Here is a 14220-nt window from a genome sequence, read left to right as displayed (position 1 = left end):
GCTGCAATCTGCCACCACGCCTACCTGTGCGCCAATCCCTGCGCGCTCCCACTGCTCTGCCTCCCAGGGCAAAGAGAAGAACCAGCAGAGTGTCATCCTCCCCTTTCCGTCTACACCGGCCAGGGCGCCACCACATTTGCTAACGCTAGCGGCCGCGACAGCCAGGAATGCCGAATGCGGCGGTCCTTTGTCTGGAGATGCGATCGCCCCGGAGCCGCACACTAGTGCGACCCGGAGGCGGAAGTTCTGGACTTCTGGTGATCCACATCTAGGCTCGATCTCACATTATTATTACATGCTTTTTGTCATTTATGTGTCATCTTCCCATTATTCCCCACCTATAGAGGTACACGTAAAAGCATCGCCCATTTAGAGCAATTCCAATAGTATAGCCAACTGTTGGCTATAACAAGATTCCATGTCATTTGTAGTCACCATATAGCTAACATGTATAATAGTTGGCTATAATAATGAACTACTTTATTAACACATGGCCCACATTTCACTCTCACAAAGTGCCTAGGAGCACGTGCAAGAGCTGGCTATTGCATAGTAGCCCACCTCTCTTCTCTCTCCCCTTCTCTCTCCTCCAACTCATCTAAGATATATTATTTAATGTCTTATAGCCAGCTGACTGGACTCTATTGTACTTGCTCTTACACTGCTTAGGTGTGGGCCATCTCATGTTTCCCATGATCTAGCAATGTTACTGGCCGACTGATTGACAAAAGTTCACAAGAGCATGTCCGTGGATGAGAGACGCAATGCCACTAGCTCGAAATGTTGAGTTGCGTAGTAGCAGTACTACAACTTATCTGCGTGTAGCAGCAGTGCAGTACAAAATTAACAAGAAGTAGAGCTTATATAAGGTTAGAAAACCACGAAGCATTCCTCTGTCTACGAGCCAGTTGCATGAATTTGGAATACTATGACGCATTCCTCTGTACGTACATAACCAACAAAATTGGATTGGGTAAGTTCAGTAGCTATATGTATATACATTGTGAATCTAATCTAATTAACTAATTAATCTTGCTCTTTGAACGCCAATTATATACGCCTAGCTAGTTAGTAGCTAGATACAATAGATAGCTACTCGTTTCTCCATCACGAATCTGACAAGAGTGGAGCCGATGAGTCTGCCGACGGCGGGAAGATCCCCTGCCCGGTGGCTAGCATGGCCCTGGGGTCATACTCGGCCTTGAGGCTCGCGAACCTTGCCCATCTCTCCGGGCCGAAATGTTCCTCCCAGTCGTGCTGGGACTTGTGGTTGGGCAGGTACTGCTTGGCCCCGATCCTGGCGTCGGCGCAGAAGTCGATGATCTGACGGTTCTGCCGAGCAAGCTCCTCGAGGCTCTGCGGCGCGCCCGGTAACGCCGATCGGAGGAACGCCACCAGGTAGAACACCTCCTCTTCCGGCGTCACCACCGAGCTCCTCGGGTCCCACCTGCACGATTACACAAAGTGTCCATCAGAATTCAGTTAATCTTTACTAACAGGCGATAGCGGATCATGGAAAGGTTGGAGCGAGCAGAGTAGGAAAAGCATCCACAGTTCGTTCAGTTAAAATAGATTGGGCGCTGGGATTATGGTGCGTGCTTTTCCACTAAGCATGTGTAAAGCGACAACGCATCTGGCATTCAGAATGCCACTGACGGCAAAAGCAAACCGAATTCTGAGTTTCTGACTGGTCTGGGAAACCATGGTGGTGCCACTAGCTAGCTTGCTAGAAAAATTCAGAATAGAGGCTGTCACCCCAGTGCGCGATATGTCTGCGGCCATTCACCGATCAGAAGATCCTGGCGAAGGTGATGGCAATCGGGAAACTAATTAAGCAAGGACCTAGTATTAATCTATCGTTGCTCGCTCGTGCAGCCACCTGTAGCAGTGTTGTGTGTTTGTGTCGCATGTGAGATCGCCCGCCCGCCCTGGAACCTAACCGGCTAGATCGTGCAAAGTAGGTGGATCATACGCGCATGGATGGGCGGCGATGGGCCACCTTGCATATGGAGGACGGTGATGAGCTGGTCAACTGGGTTTACTACAGATTCATGCTATAGTATGCTGGCTAGGTAAATTGACTTGATAAGTTGAGCAAAAAAACGGCAGGTTGACTTACTTGTGCTTGTTCATGGGGTAGATGAGGATGGGTCCGCCGGAGGTGCGGCTGCCGAGGATGCCGTGGAAGACGCCCCGGTCGAAGTCGGCGATGCGCGAGGCCGGCACGAAGAGATTAAGCCACGGGTGTGGCACCTCCCACATGCCCTTGCTGCGAAGCTTCAGTTCCGCCTTGTGGACACGGTCGAGGAAGTCCACGTACGGCAGGTCGGTCGTAAACACAGTCCCCGGGAGGAAGTTCAGATCGCCCAGCAGCGCATCCACCTCCTGCAAAATCAGTTTCTTAGTTAGACTTTGCAATTCAATGCACTAATACAAAATTGCTAAGTCTAGCCGTCTATATATGGGATGGCTTGATAAGATAATAGTGCGTGCTTCGCTAACGGAATTGTAGGATCTAGTATTGCGTATGCCAAGATCTATATATACTACATCCAGTGTGCCCTGCATGTGGGTACTAATCAACAGGTGGTGGCTTCCATTATGTAGTAATACTATATCAGGGACTAAACCGCCCATAGCTAAATGAAAACATATATTTAGCTCAATGATTGGTCAGGATCCCTGATCAGCAACAACAAAATACTCCTATACCAAACAAAGAATTAAGAAATACCATCATAAAATAGTGTGACGGTTAGGAGGAGGCAGCATTATTGGATCGATAGGGAAAGGCAGCGAGCACGACATACCTGATCAACAGTGGCGGCGTTGGTGGTGGAGTCGTCGTAGTTCTTGGTGACCTCGAGGCAGTAGAGCACACCGGTGTGCTGCTTGAGCGAGCTGAGCTTCACTGGGTTCTGCGGGGAGAAGAAGGAGGACCTCCAGTTGTTGATGAGGCCCTCGGCCGCGACGACGAAGCCCTCCACGTAGTCAAACCGGCGGCCGCCGTGCTTGGGCGAGATAAGCCGCTCCTGGTCCGCAGTGAACTCGGTGAAGTTGGAGTAGAGCACCCGGATCCAGCGAACCTATTTTCAAACAAAGCAACGTGCGCAATCAATTATCCGAGCTGTCATGCTGATGGGGCTAGCTGCTGAATCAGCCTTGATCACGGCCTGATAACTAACTAGCTAGGGTGGATTAGTCAGCGTATTAAGAAGCTGCGTGGACAAGATCTTGGGAAAGATCGCGCGAGCTAAACAAAACAGTACATGTACTTGTATATACAAGACCAAATAGGTGAGAGCAAGACACAAGTTGGTCCATGGATCGCTCGATTCCAACCACCTGGGCGGCTGGACCACCTGAACATGATCGCTAAACTAATGGGCAATATTTCTCGAGACTTTTGGTGGGGTGGACTTTGAACACAAATCCTGCACTACGGATCGAGAAGACTGCTAGCTCTAAAACTGTGGATGCAAAAGGACCTTACGTGTCGTCCAGCCCGTAAACCGTTGGAGATGGATGGGATTGTGTGTGCTATAATTAGCAAACACGTTTTGGCTTATCGGTATCTTTATCCGTTGTGGTAATTTTAGTGTAACCTAACAATGGAGTTAATTCGCAGCCCGCAGGAAGCGGGGCACCTGCCACTTGCACGGCCATTGAAAGTGAAGTTGGAAAGCGCGAGAGCGATGACACAAAAGAAGGAGAGGGAAATGGAAAGGGAAAGAAGGCGCACGAGATACACTCCATCGTCTTCTACATGTGGATTAACGGCCGGCATATGGATATTAAACAAATTGAGAAGGAGCATAAAAAATGGGATGATACGTAGTATGCGTGTTAGCTAGAGAGAGTGTTACCTTGCGGGGAGCAGGCTCGAGGGCAATGCGAGCACGCGTGATGATCCCGAACTGCCCCAGCCCGCCAAGCGCGCCGAAGAACAGGTCTGAGTTCGTCGTCGCCGAGCAGGTCACCGTCTCTCCCTTCCCTGCAGCCAAAAACCAGAACGTATTGGGTCAGCAATGACGAGAACACTACCTTGTGCCCATGCCGCAATTAATCAGCCGCGCGAGCTCGATCACGTATATATGGACGTACCGGTGACGATGTCGAGCTCGTAGACATTGTTGATCTGGGGGCCATGGTGGAAGGCCTGGCCGCTGATGCCCGCGTTGGAGAGGGTGCCGCCCACGGAGAGGTAGAGGTAGTCCGTCCACGACCGCGGCGCTAGCCCGCCGTTCGCCAGTGTCCAGTTGAGGACGTCGATCCACAGCTCGCCGCCCCACACGTCCACGTAGTGCCCGCCCACCGCCGCCGAGTACGCCGGCAATGCCCGGGACGCATGTTTCCTCCCGTGGCTGTGGCTCATGTCCACCACCACCCCGCCGGGCACCTGTGCCTGCCCGCTGATGGAATGCCCGTGGCCACGCGCTGATACGCGGAGGCCGCCGGTTGAGTACGCCGCCCGGACCAGCGCGGCCACGTCGCCGGCGCCGCGCGGGTGGTACACGGCCAGCGGCTCAGCGCGGGTGAAGCCCCCGAAGTCGCCGGACGCCTCCCGGAGGTCGGCCGGGTCGACGCTGAGCCTGCCGCCGCCCACGTCGCCTCCCAGCTGCAGCAGCTCCGTGGGGTCCAGCGGCAGCGGCAGCCCGACGGTTGAGACGAGGCAGTAGACTTGGAAAAGCAGCGTGAGCACCAAGCACCGCGCCATTGCCGCTACCAAAGAAGAAACAATGATCCTCTGTTTAATTGGGTGGATAATTCGATGGTCGCTCGTTACGAGTAGCTTGAGGCTTGAGCACCAGAAAGAGGAGGAAGAAGGAAGAAGATCGAGGAGCTGTGGATGATGCGTTGTGTTGTGGCGAGGATGAGGTATTTATAGGAGCGGGGAGGAGACCGCGGAGGATAGGAGAGAGGGATTGATGTACATTCTGCCGCGCGCGGGAACACATCCAGCACGACCGCGTGATGGGTAGGGCCGCCCAAGAATAAAATAATTCAAGGGCGGCCGAGTCACCACTCACGCACGATCCATCATCGCCTCTTAATTCCCGTGTCAGATTAGTCGATCGTATGGCCGCCCAAGGATCGGGTTTCAGCTAGGGCGGCACTCACTACACTTACTCAACTCTTGCTCCTACTACACCCAGCTATGATGTAAATAAAAGACACGAAACGAATGTGGAGAACAGAGGACTTGTTCTCTTAAGAGGAGCAAAATCTCCCAATCCCTAAAAACTGCCACGGATTCAAATGATAATACACCCTCGTCCACGGATTGCCCGAGATTTATTAAAATTTATTAAATAGATAATCTTCATCAGACGGAGGGACTAAAAACATGTTTCAGCGGTCCCCTAAAATGGGCTCCGATCCCTAAATTTTTTCGGAGGGAAAAAACCCCATACTCCTCTTAAGAGGCTCATCGCTAGCTCCAAATGCCAAAATATGATGAATCGGAAACCCCAACCGCCAACTCGAAACTTTCTTCACCGCCACATACGCCGACACAATAAAATCAGCGCGCGAGGTCGTTAGCTCTAGTCGTAGTCGACATCATGCACCCTCTGCACATCACTACGAGCGGTAATCTGGTGATGTACACTTAGAAAACGGACCTTCCGTCTTGGCCTTTTATCTCGGCCCAGTCTCGAGCCGAGACAAATGGTCAGGCCACGTTGCTCCGAAACCAGCGATAGGGTACGGGGCCTTTTGTCCCGGTTTTTAAATGACCTTTTGTCCCGGTTGGAGCCTCAAACCGGGACAAAAGGGTCCAAGGCCATTTGCGTCCTACGTCCTACTAACAGCCCTTTTGTCCCGGCTGGTGACACGAGGCGGGACATAAATTCCAACGGTCCATTCTCGCGCGGAAGCCGATCGTCGTCGCCATTACTGGCGAACGGAAATCGATCGTCACGTGCCGTGGCATGCCAGAATTTGCGTCGATGGCGCCGGCGGTCGGCCACGGGAATTGATCATCCGGTGATCAGCCTGTTCATCTTCACCTTCCTGACCTTTATATGCTTCATATCTCCTCCACCATTGCCACACATCTCTTCTCATATCTCCATCATCTCTTCTAAAAAGGTCTCTCCCCATCGATGTTTCGGCCCCAATGGAGCACCTCGCGCGCGTCCCGGCTCATCGATTTCGGATATACCACCTCATGGCAGAAGGGATTTCTTTCAAGATCACGGTCACTCTCCGTGCATCAAGGGTGCATAAGTGGATTCGCGCCGTCAAGAGGAACTATCTCGACGCCACACTAATCAAGTGCGTCAGCTTGGACTGTGAGTTCACCAACCCTCGTGAGCGTGATCAGCGCCGCCGTCCTTCAACTCTCGGTGGCGACCGAAAATTTGGTACTCCAGATTTGTTGGGTTGATGAAGTGCCACAAGTTCTCAAGGAGTTCTTGCAGGACAACACCATTAGATTTTGCGGCGGGGCTATCGGCAAAGATGTGGAAATGATGTGTCCCTACGGTATTGATATTACTTCTGCGTTCGACCTCCAGAAGATACTCCCGAACCCCACAAAAAATCCCATACCGAGTCTATATGATCTGGCAAATTCTATCATTGGAACAAATCTTAAAAAGAATAAGAGGAAGAAGTACAAGAAGAAGGACGACGCGGAAGAAAAAGAAGATAAACTGATTTTTGGGTGGGCCAATGTTTCGTTGAGCTACGAGCAAGTGCGCTATGCCGTTCTAGACGCTCGCCTAGGCTTCGAGATGGCTAGGAGTTATTGGGAGCTAGTTGGCTACAATAACCATGTTGATCGTCTCAATATTTAAAGATGATGAGTAGATGGTGGTGTAACCTGTGGTGTGTGGTGTGTGTCTTCTATATTTGTATGAACTATGAATCGTGTCAATATATCGAATATTTCTATTGTTTACAAATTCCCCACATTATTTGGCCATATTATATGAATAATAAAAAATGAATTGTCTCAATATATGGAATCTTTCTATTGTTATTCAAATATTTCAACCATCGCAGATAGAGTTTCAATCTGCATGATGCAACTTCTCCGATCATGATGATCCAAAGAACAAATTATTGAACTTGAAAAAAGAAGACTAACAGAAATAACTAACATTAAAAGTTAATTATCTACTTTGTGCTTCCTCTTTGTGTTCATGCCTTGAGCGAGAACAGTACCAATTGAAGCAAAAACCACAATATGTTTATATTTCGAGAATTGCAACGTAAGCTAATATCAGTAAATACAAGACCTGGATACTTGGATACTTCACTGTCTTTATTATTTGGCCATATTATATGAATAATGCATATATTATTTTATAATAATTATAAAAAATGAATAATTTTTTTATTTCATATTCAAATTCCTCATATTTTTGTAATAATAATGCATATATTATTTGTCCAATTGCGGTTTACAGATTTAAAGACATTAGTTATTTGGCCATATTATATAAATAATGCATATTTTTTATAATAGTAATAAAAAATGAATAAAAACAAAATTATTTCATATTCAAATTCCTCACTTTTTTGTAATAATAATTCATATATTATTTGTCCAATTACGGTTTACAGATTAAAGATATTAATTATTTGGCCATATTATATGAATAATGCATATATTATTTTTATAATAATAATAAATTAATAAAAACAAAATTATTGTATATGCAAATTCATCACATTATTGTAATAATAATGCATATATTATTTGTCCTAATGCGGTTTACAGATGAAAGATATTAATTATTTGGCCATATTATATGAAAAATGCATATATTATTTTTATAATAATAATAATAATAAATGAATAAAAACAAAATTATTTCATATTCAAATTCCTCACATTTTTATAATAATAATGCATATATTATTTGTCCAATTGCGGTTCACAAATTTAAAAATATTAATTATTTGGCCATATTATATGAATAATGCATATATTATTTTTATAATAAAAATAGTGTTTTTACTGATTTTATTTTCATTAGAATTCAATATTATTATCTTATTCATTATTGTTTACGTACATAATTGTTTTTGGTTTAAAAAATATAGAAATGTGACACAATGGTATAAGATTTAATAGGATTGATATGGTAGTATTTACAACAAGGCACAATCATATTCGCGGGAGCAAGGCGGGAAAAACCGAGAAGTTAAGCGTTTTGATGGTGGAGTAGTGTGAGGATGGGTGGCCGAACGAGACGTGACCAAGTCTAGAATTTGACTACAGATTAAGTGTAATTAGTGTTAAAAATGACCCAAGTGAGAGACTAACGAGTCAAACAATTAGAAAAAAGAAATTTAAAAAATGAAAAACAAAAGGTTGGGTCTTTTATCCCGGTCGGGCTTACGAGCCGGGACTAAATGTCCTCCAGTCCAAACCCTGCATCACAGCCACATGGAGGGCCATTTGTCTCGGCTGGTAACCGGTCCGGGACAAAAGGTTGGGCCTTTCGTCCCGCTTTCGTTGTCCCGGTTTCCCAACCGAGCCAAATGCCTCTTACGGGCAGGAACAATTGGCCCGTTCTCCACTAGTGTTATGTCGTCTCCGCTTGAGGCGGCGGGAGGAGGCAGAGTCCACCGGGGATGAAATCACTAGTACAAAACCGACCATTAGAGACGATCCCTAGAGACAGGTTTGCCCAAAACAAAAAAACCTCAAATAACCATAATCACGTGGCATCTCTAATAAGTTTAGAGCCGCTTAAAAATAGCGTCCATTGCTAAATATGAGCCGGTCGAAAAGAAAACCCGGCTACAAGAACTCCACGGATATGATGGCCAATATTAAAATGTTGTGGCACTACATGTGATCCTGGGATAGTTCAAGGGATCCTTTTGATATGCAAGTATAAGGCTTCCATTTTGACAATGATTAAACTCTCGCACCATCTAATGGAAAAGGCTGCCCATAAGACCTTTTCATATGTTTATGCACATTGCTTGCGTATTTGATTTGGTCCTGTAGGCACCTTTTCCCCCTTTTGTGTGTATTTATATATGAGGCTTTACATCTATATATGATTATCCGTTAATATATTTCACATAGAATGTATCATTGTATTGTATTTAAAAAATCAGATGATGTTTAGTTCAGTTCATGAGAGCTGGTGTTACTTAATTCAGTTGATGCTTACAGAATTATTATCGTATCATTTTCAGACCGGAGGTTAGGTATATCGTGACATTCATCAATCCAATTACTGAACTGTGGTCGCAACCGGATTCCACTAGAAGAAGGTCCATGTTCATTTCTAGAACCATGGGACAAAATCGAGTGTCTACCAACCTTCCTATTTAGAAGCAAATGCCCGAGTCTACCCGTGCAGATTAGAAGAACCGGATCCTCACATACTTGTCATTGAAAGTGAGGACACGTCTTGAGCACGTGACTCCTTTTGGTTGTTGCAAGGCTTGGAAGCAATGGAAGATTAAGGGGGTGTTTGGTTCCCGTACACACTTTATCAAGCTTAAGTTTTGCAAGTGTGACCCCCACATAGTGTGGCTGAGAATTTGGAAGGCACGAAGTGTCGCAAACGTTGGCAAGAAATTCACTCAATTGCAGATGAGCTATATGGATAATACAGTGTGGCTACTCTAAATGTGGCAAATATCAAAGACATGCAAATATGCCAAACTTTGACTTGGCAAAGTTTGGCGAAGTGTGGTTGGAAATCAAACACCCCCTAAGATTTTGAGGTAGTACTTGGATAACTAGAGAACCCCCTTTGCCAAGTACCCGCATATCTCCAAACAAGAATGGGCTGAGTTTGTGCCGCCAATGCTGCAAAGTAGCGATTTGTGACTTGCCATGTTAGAAGTGTCAATTATTTGAATTCTATATATGTCGTTGTTCTAAAACTTTAGACGTATCTGTAAATTCTAATTTGGATCTATGTTGTGCTGCAGTTTGTGACTTATGGCATATCTCTTTTCACTTCTTATTATCTTTATACTGCTTAATAAATGTGCAGCCACCTATAGTGCCTAAATACACAATATAACCGGAGGTCCGAACTTTTTCAGATGCTCCAAATGACATGGGTACGACCTGTCGGGTACCCACCGCTAACATACCTGATGCAGCCCAACTGGAGGCCCGCCTGATGACCTGCTAAGGACCACGAAGCCAAAGATAATCTGGCAACTATGAAGCATTCGAAGCCCATGTTCCGTGTCGAACAAGGACTAGCCCACGATTAGGGAACCCTAGAGTTCTTACCTATCATGTAACTAACCCGGTCACGGTAACTGAGATCTAGCCTCCTATACAAAGGCTAGAAGGGGCGCCGGGCGGATAGACTCCGATAGATCGCAATCTACAACACCATAGCCATCACAACGACATTGCTTTCATCAATAATCAAGATTAGACAAGCATGAAGTAGGGTATTACCCTCCGGAGGCCTAAAAGTGGGTAAATCATGTCTTCTCCTCGCTTGTTAGCCGACGAACTCACTAGCACACCTCTTTATCTAAAACCCTAAGTCCATCAACCATGGGCATTATCGTTGATACACCACGTCACCGAATACTACGGTCAGGTCGTAATAACGTCAGACCGAGAGAAAACATGGACCCTACCGAAGTTATGGTCGGTTAAACATAACAACCATTTGAGGAGCCATAAGAATGGAGCCGCCCAAGAAATGAAGTCATCGCTGATAGTCATTATACTGGAGCCGGCCCTGAATTTGAGCCATTTCCGGTATACACCGTAGGATAACGTTGCATAGAAAACAAAAAATTTCCTACCGCGAACACGCAATCCAAGCCAAGATGCAATCTAGAAGACGGTAGCAACGGGAGGTTTATCGAGTCTCACCCTTGAAGAGATTCCAAAGCCTACAAGAGGAGGCTCTTGTTGCTGCGGTAGACGTTCACTTGCCGCTTGCAAAAGCGCGTAGAAGATCTTGATCACGATCGGTTCCGGCGCCACGAACGGGCAGCACCTCCGTACTCGGTCACACGTTCGGTTGTTGATGAAGACGACGTCCACCTCCCGTTCCAGCGGGCAGCGGAAGTAGTAGCTCCTCTTGAATCCGACAGCACGACGGCGTGGTGTCGGTGGCAGTGGAGAACTCCGGCGGAGCTTCGCTAAAGCTACGCGGAAGATATGGAGGAGAGGGGGGCGGCTAGGGTTTGGGAGGGGGTGGCCGGCCTCAAGGGGGTGCGGCCAACTTGTGGCTTTGGTGTGGCCGGCCCCCTCCCCTATGCCCCTCATTATATAGGTGGAACCCCAAGTGTTGGTATCCAAGTCTTCGAATAAGACCCGAACCAAAAACCTTCCATATGGAGGGGAAACCTAGCCAAGCTAGGACTCCCACTAGAGGTGGGAGTTCCACCTCCCATATGGGGGGGTGGCCGGCCCCCTAAGGGGGAGTCCACTTGGGACTCCTCCCCCACTAGGGTTGGCCGGCCATGGAGGTGGAGTCCCATGTGGACTCCACCTTCCTTGGTGGTTTCTTCCGGACTTTTCTAGAACCTTCTAGAACCTTCTAGAACCTTCCATAGAACCTTCCGCGACATTTTAATTCACATAAAATGACATCCTATATATGAATCTTATTCTCCGGACCATTCCGGAACTCCTCGTGATGTCCGGGATCTTATCCGGGACTCCGAACAAATATTCGAACTCCATTCCATATTCAAGTTCTACCATTTCAACATCCAACTTTAAGTGTGTCACCCTACGGTTCGTGAACTATGCGGACATGGTTGAGTACTCACTCCGACCAATAACCAATAGCGGGATCTGGAGATCCATAATGGCTCCCACATATTCAACTATGACTTTTAGTGATCGAATGAACCATTCACATACAATACCAATTCCCTTTGTCACGCGATATTTTACTTGTCCGAGGTTTGATCTTCGGTATCACTCTATACCTTGTTCAACCTCGTCTCCTGACAAGTACTCTTTACTCGTACCGTGGTATGTGGTCTCTTATGAACTCATTCATATGCTTGCAAGACATTAGACGACATTCCACCGAGAGGGCCCAGAGTATATCTATCCGTCATCGGGATGGACAAATCCCACTGTTGATCCATATGCCTCAACTCATACTTTCCGGATACTTAATCCCACCTTTATAGCCACCCATTTACGCAGTGGTGTTTGGTGTAATCAAAGTACCTTTCCGGTATAAGTGATTTACATGATCTCATGGTCATAAGGACTAGGTAACTATGTATCGAAAGCTTATAGCAAATAACTTAATGACGAGATCTTATGCTACGCTTAATTGGGTGTGTCCATTACATCATTCATATAATGATATAACCTTGTTATTAATAACATCCAATGTTCATGATTATGAAACTAATCATCCATTAATCAACAAGCTAGTTTAAGAGGCATACTAGGGACTTCTTGTTGTCTACATATCACACATGTACTAATGTTTCGGTTAATACAATTATAGCATGATATATAAACATTTATCATAAACATAAAGATATAAATAATAACCACTTTATTATTGCCTCTAGGGTATATCTCCTTCATACACACTAGTGTAGATGGTTGTCTTTTTTTTGGCCGTTTGAGGGCTTGGGTACTAAAGCCGCTTCCTGAAACCGGCTCAAATATTACCCTTATTAGAGACCATGGGCCAGAGCTGGATGGGTAAAACGGCTCTAGCCTACGCATGGAAACTAGCTCTTGTGGTGGGTTTTGTACCAGTGGATATAGCCAGGTGCCGTGCCGTACCGAGTGCGACGGGGAGGCAGTTGTTGTGCCGAGTCAGAGGGAGGCGCGTCCAGGTGCTGGTGCTTGACCGGGGCAGCGTGAGGTTGGCCGGGGAAAGGATCTTTGTCGAGTGGAGGGGTTGCATTGACGATCTGGATGGTGTGAGGCTCCGCTAGCGAGCTGGAGGGGGGAGGGGACCCTCCGGCGATCTGCAGGGGCATGGTCATGACTCGCGAGAAGAAGATAAGGCGGGACGACCGGCTGTCAATGTAACAAGACAAAATATAGGAATGCGATTTTAGGACTCTGCTGAAAAAAGAGGGCAAACCATATTTCTAATATCTTCTCTCTTGTGCTAATTTTTTTAGGAAATCATTTTTTCTCCCCCTGACAGAATCTTTTTATGATCCAAAATTCTACGAGGAAAAGAGACCCTCATAAAATCATCGCCATGCATGTGCGGTGAGCTTTGGAGCGGAATTCTCTAAGCTAGCTTAGCTCTGGAGGAAGAAGTACAGCCAATTCTGTAGAAGCTTTGCAGAAGTACGGGGGAGGTCAACACCGAATCAATAGAAAGACGATCCCCTTCCAGAGCAGACGGTGAGGATCACAGGATCTACAGCAGCAGACCCAGCCTTTAACAGGCGTTCCAAATTTCCAATCAAAACACAACAACACCCCGCCTAAAGCTACACCATATACAAAACCACACCAGCCTTTTGATGATCCCGCATTTACCAAAGTACGTGCTACCCAGATCTTGGTCGATATAAAACACGCAGGTGCTACTACTGTAGCCGCAGATGTCCCAAAGATATCGGTCTGAATGTTGCTACAGAGTACTCTGTATCGGCACTGTTCTTCCACGGTGGCCTCTACCAGTTTAGCTCAGCCGGGGTGACGTATTTCGGACGCCCAAAAGTGGTTGCGAGGTGTTTCCATCGGGCAATCTATTTTTAGATTTGCAACATATTTGAAAGCATAGAAAGTAGTATATTTGAAAGCATAAAAACTATACAAAGTAGTTCTAAAAGCCTAGACTAGTTGCTGCCTCACGAGTTGGCCCCGTCGTTGCGTCGCTCTCTCGTCTGCTTCTCCGCCGCCTCCCGTGCGGCCGCTAGGGCTCGGTGCACCGCCGCGTCCTCTAGCAAGCACTACCGCAGCCTCGCGTTGGTGGCGTCGTCCTTGAGCGTCTCGAATGACTCGACTATAGCCCTCTGCTCCGCCGCCCTCTCCTCCAGGGTAGACGCATTAGGGTCATCAGAAGACCATGATATGTCGGAGTCGGAGTCCTCTGCGGCTGCGGCGGTCGCCACCCTGCGCTGTTCCATCTCGGCGTCGAACGCCGCGTGGCCGCTCGCTCCTCCTCTGCTTCCTTCTCCGCTTCAGCCAAGGCCTTGGCGTCCTTGACCGGGTCGAGGAGGTCATCCGTGTTGTCGTCATCGTCGAACTCCTCGTCGGAGCTCGAGGCCGGGGGAGGTGGAGTGGGAGGTGGAGGTGGAGGTGGAGACGCG

General features: G+C 47.1%; 2 protein-coding genes across 2 annotated transcripts; one reads left to right on the top strand and one right to left on the bottom strand.

The window, feature by feature from the left end:
* Window positions 1–908: 908 nt before the first annotated feature.
* On the bottom strand, window positions 909–4847 carry LOC127344584 (cytokinin dehydrogenase 5). The gene is made up of 5 exons (XM_051370891.2): window positions 4105–4847; window positions 3867–3994; window positions 2811–3086; window positions 2120–2385; window positions 909–1447 (listed from the first exon to the last, which is right to left on the bottom strand). Exons 1-5 carry the CDS (start codon window positions 4715–4717, stop codon window positions 1108–1110), a joined length of 1623 nt encoding a protein of 540 aa, XP_051226851.1. The 5' UTR covers window positions 4718–4847; the 3' UTR covers window positions 909–1107.
* Window positions 4848–6121: 1274 nt separating this feature from the next.
* Window positions 6122–6803, top strand: LOC127340065 (uncharacterized). Its single transcript, XM_051365844.1, has 2 exons — window positions 6122–6296; window positions 6397–6803. The coding sequence occupies exons 1-2, from the start codon at window positions 6122–6124 to the stop codon at window positions 6801–6803; spliced, it is 582 nt and encodes a 193-aa protein (XP_051221804.1).
* The last annotated feature ends 7417 nt before the right edge of the window (window positions 6804–14220 follow it).

The sequence above is a fragment of the Lolium perenne genome, chromosome 3, assembly GCF_019359855.2.
Source record: "Lolium perenne isolate Kyuss_39 chromosome 3, Kyuss_2.0, whole genome shotgun sequence".
In the NCBI taxonomy this organism is placed as follows: Eukaryota; Viridiplantae; Streptophyta; class Magnoliopsida; order Poales; family Poaceae; genus Lolium; species Lolium perenne.
Note: the sequence above shows the minus strand (reverse complement) of the source record. Positions and strands in the feature narration are given on the sequence as shown.

Bases quoted from the DNA above. Each gene is read 5' to 3' on its own strand.
- LOC127344584 (XM_051370891.2), bottom strand. From the start codon at position 4,717: ATGGCGCGGTGCTTGGTGCTCACGCTGCTTTTCCAAGTCTACTGCCTC. The intron at 3,995-4,104 runs GTACGTCCATAT...TTTTGGCTGCAG, and splicing joins CGAGCTCGACATCGTCACCG to GGAAGGGAGAGACGGTGACC. The intron at 3,087-3,866 runs GTAACACTCTCT...GTTTGAAAATAG, and splicing joins TCGAGCCTGCTCCCCGCAAG to GTTCGCTGGATCCGGGTGCT.
- LOC127340065 (XM_051365844.1), top strand. From the start codon at position 6,122: ATGGAGCACCTCGCGCGCGTCCCGGCTCATCGATTTCGGATATACCAC. The intron at 6,297-6,396 runs GTGAGTTCACCA...GGGTTGATGAAG, and splicing joins CAAGTGCGTCAGCTTGGACT to TGCCACAAGTTCTCAAGGAG.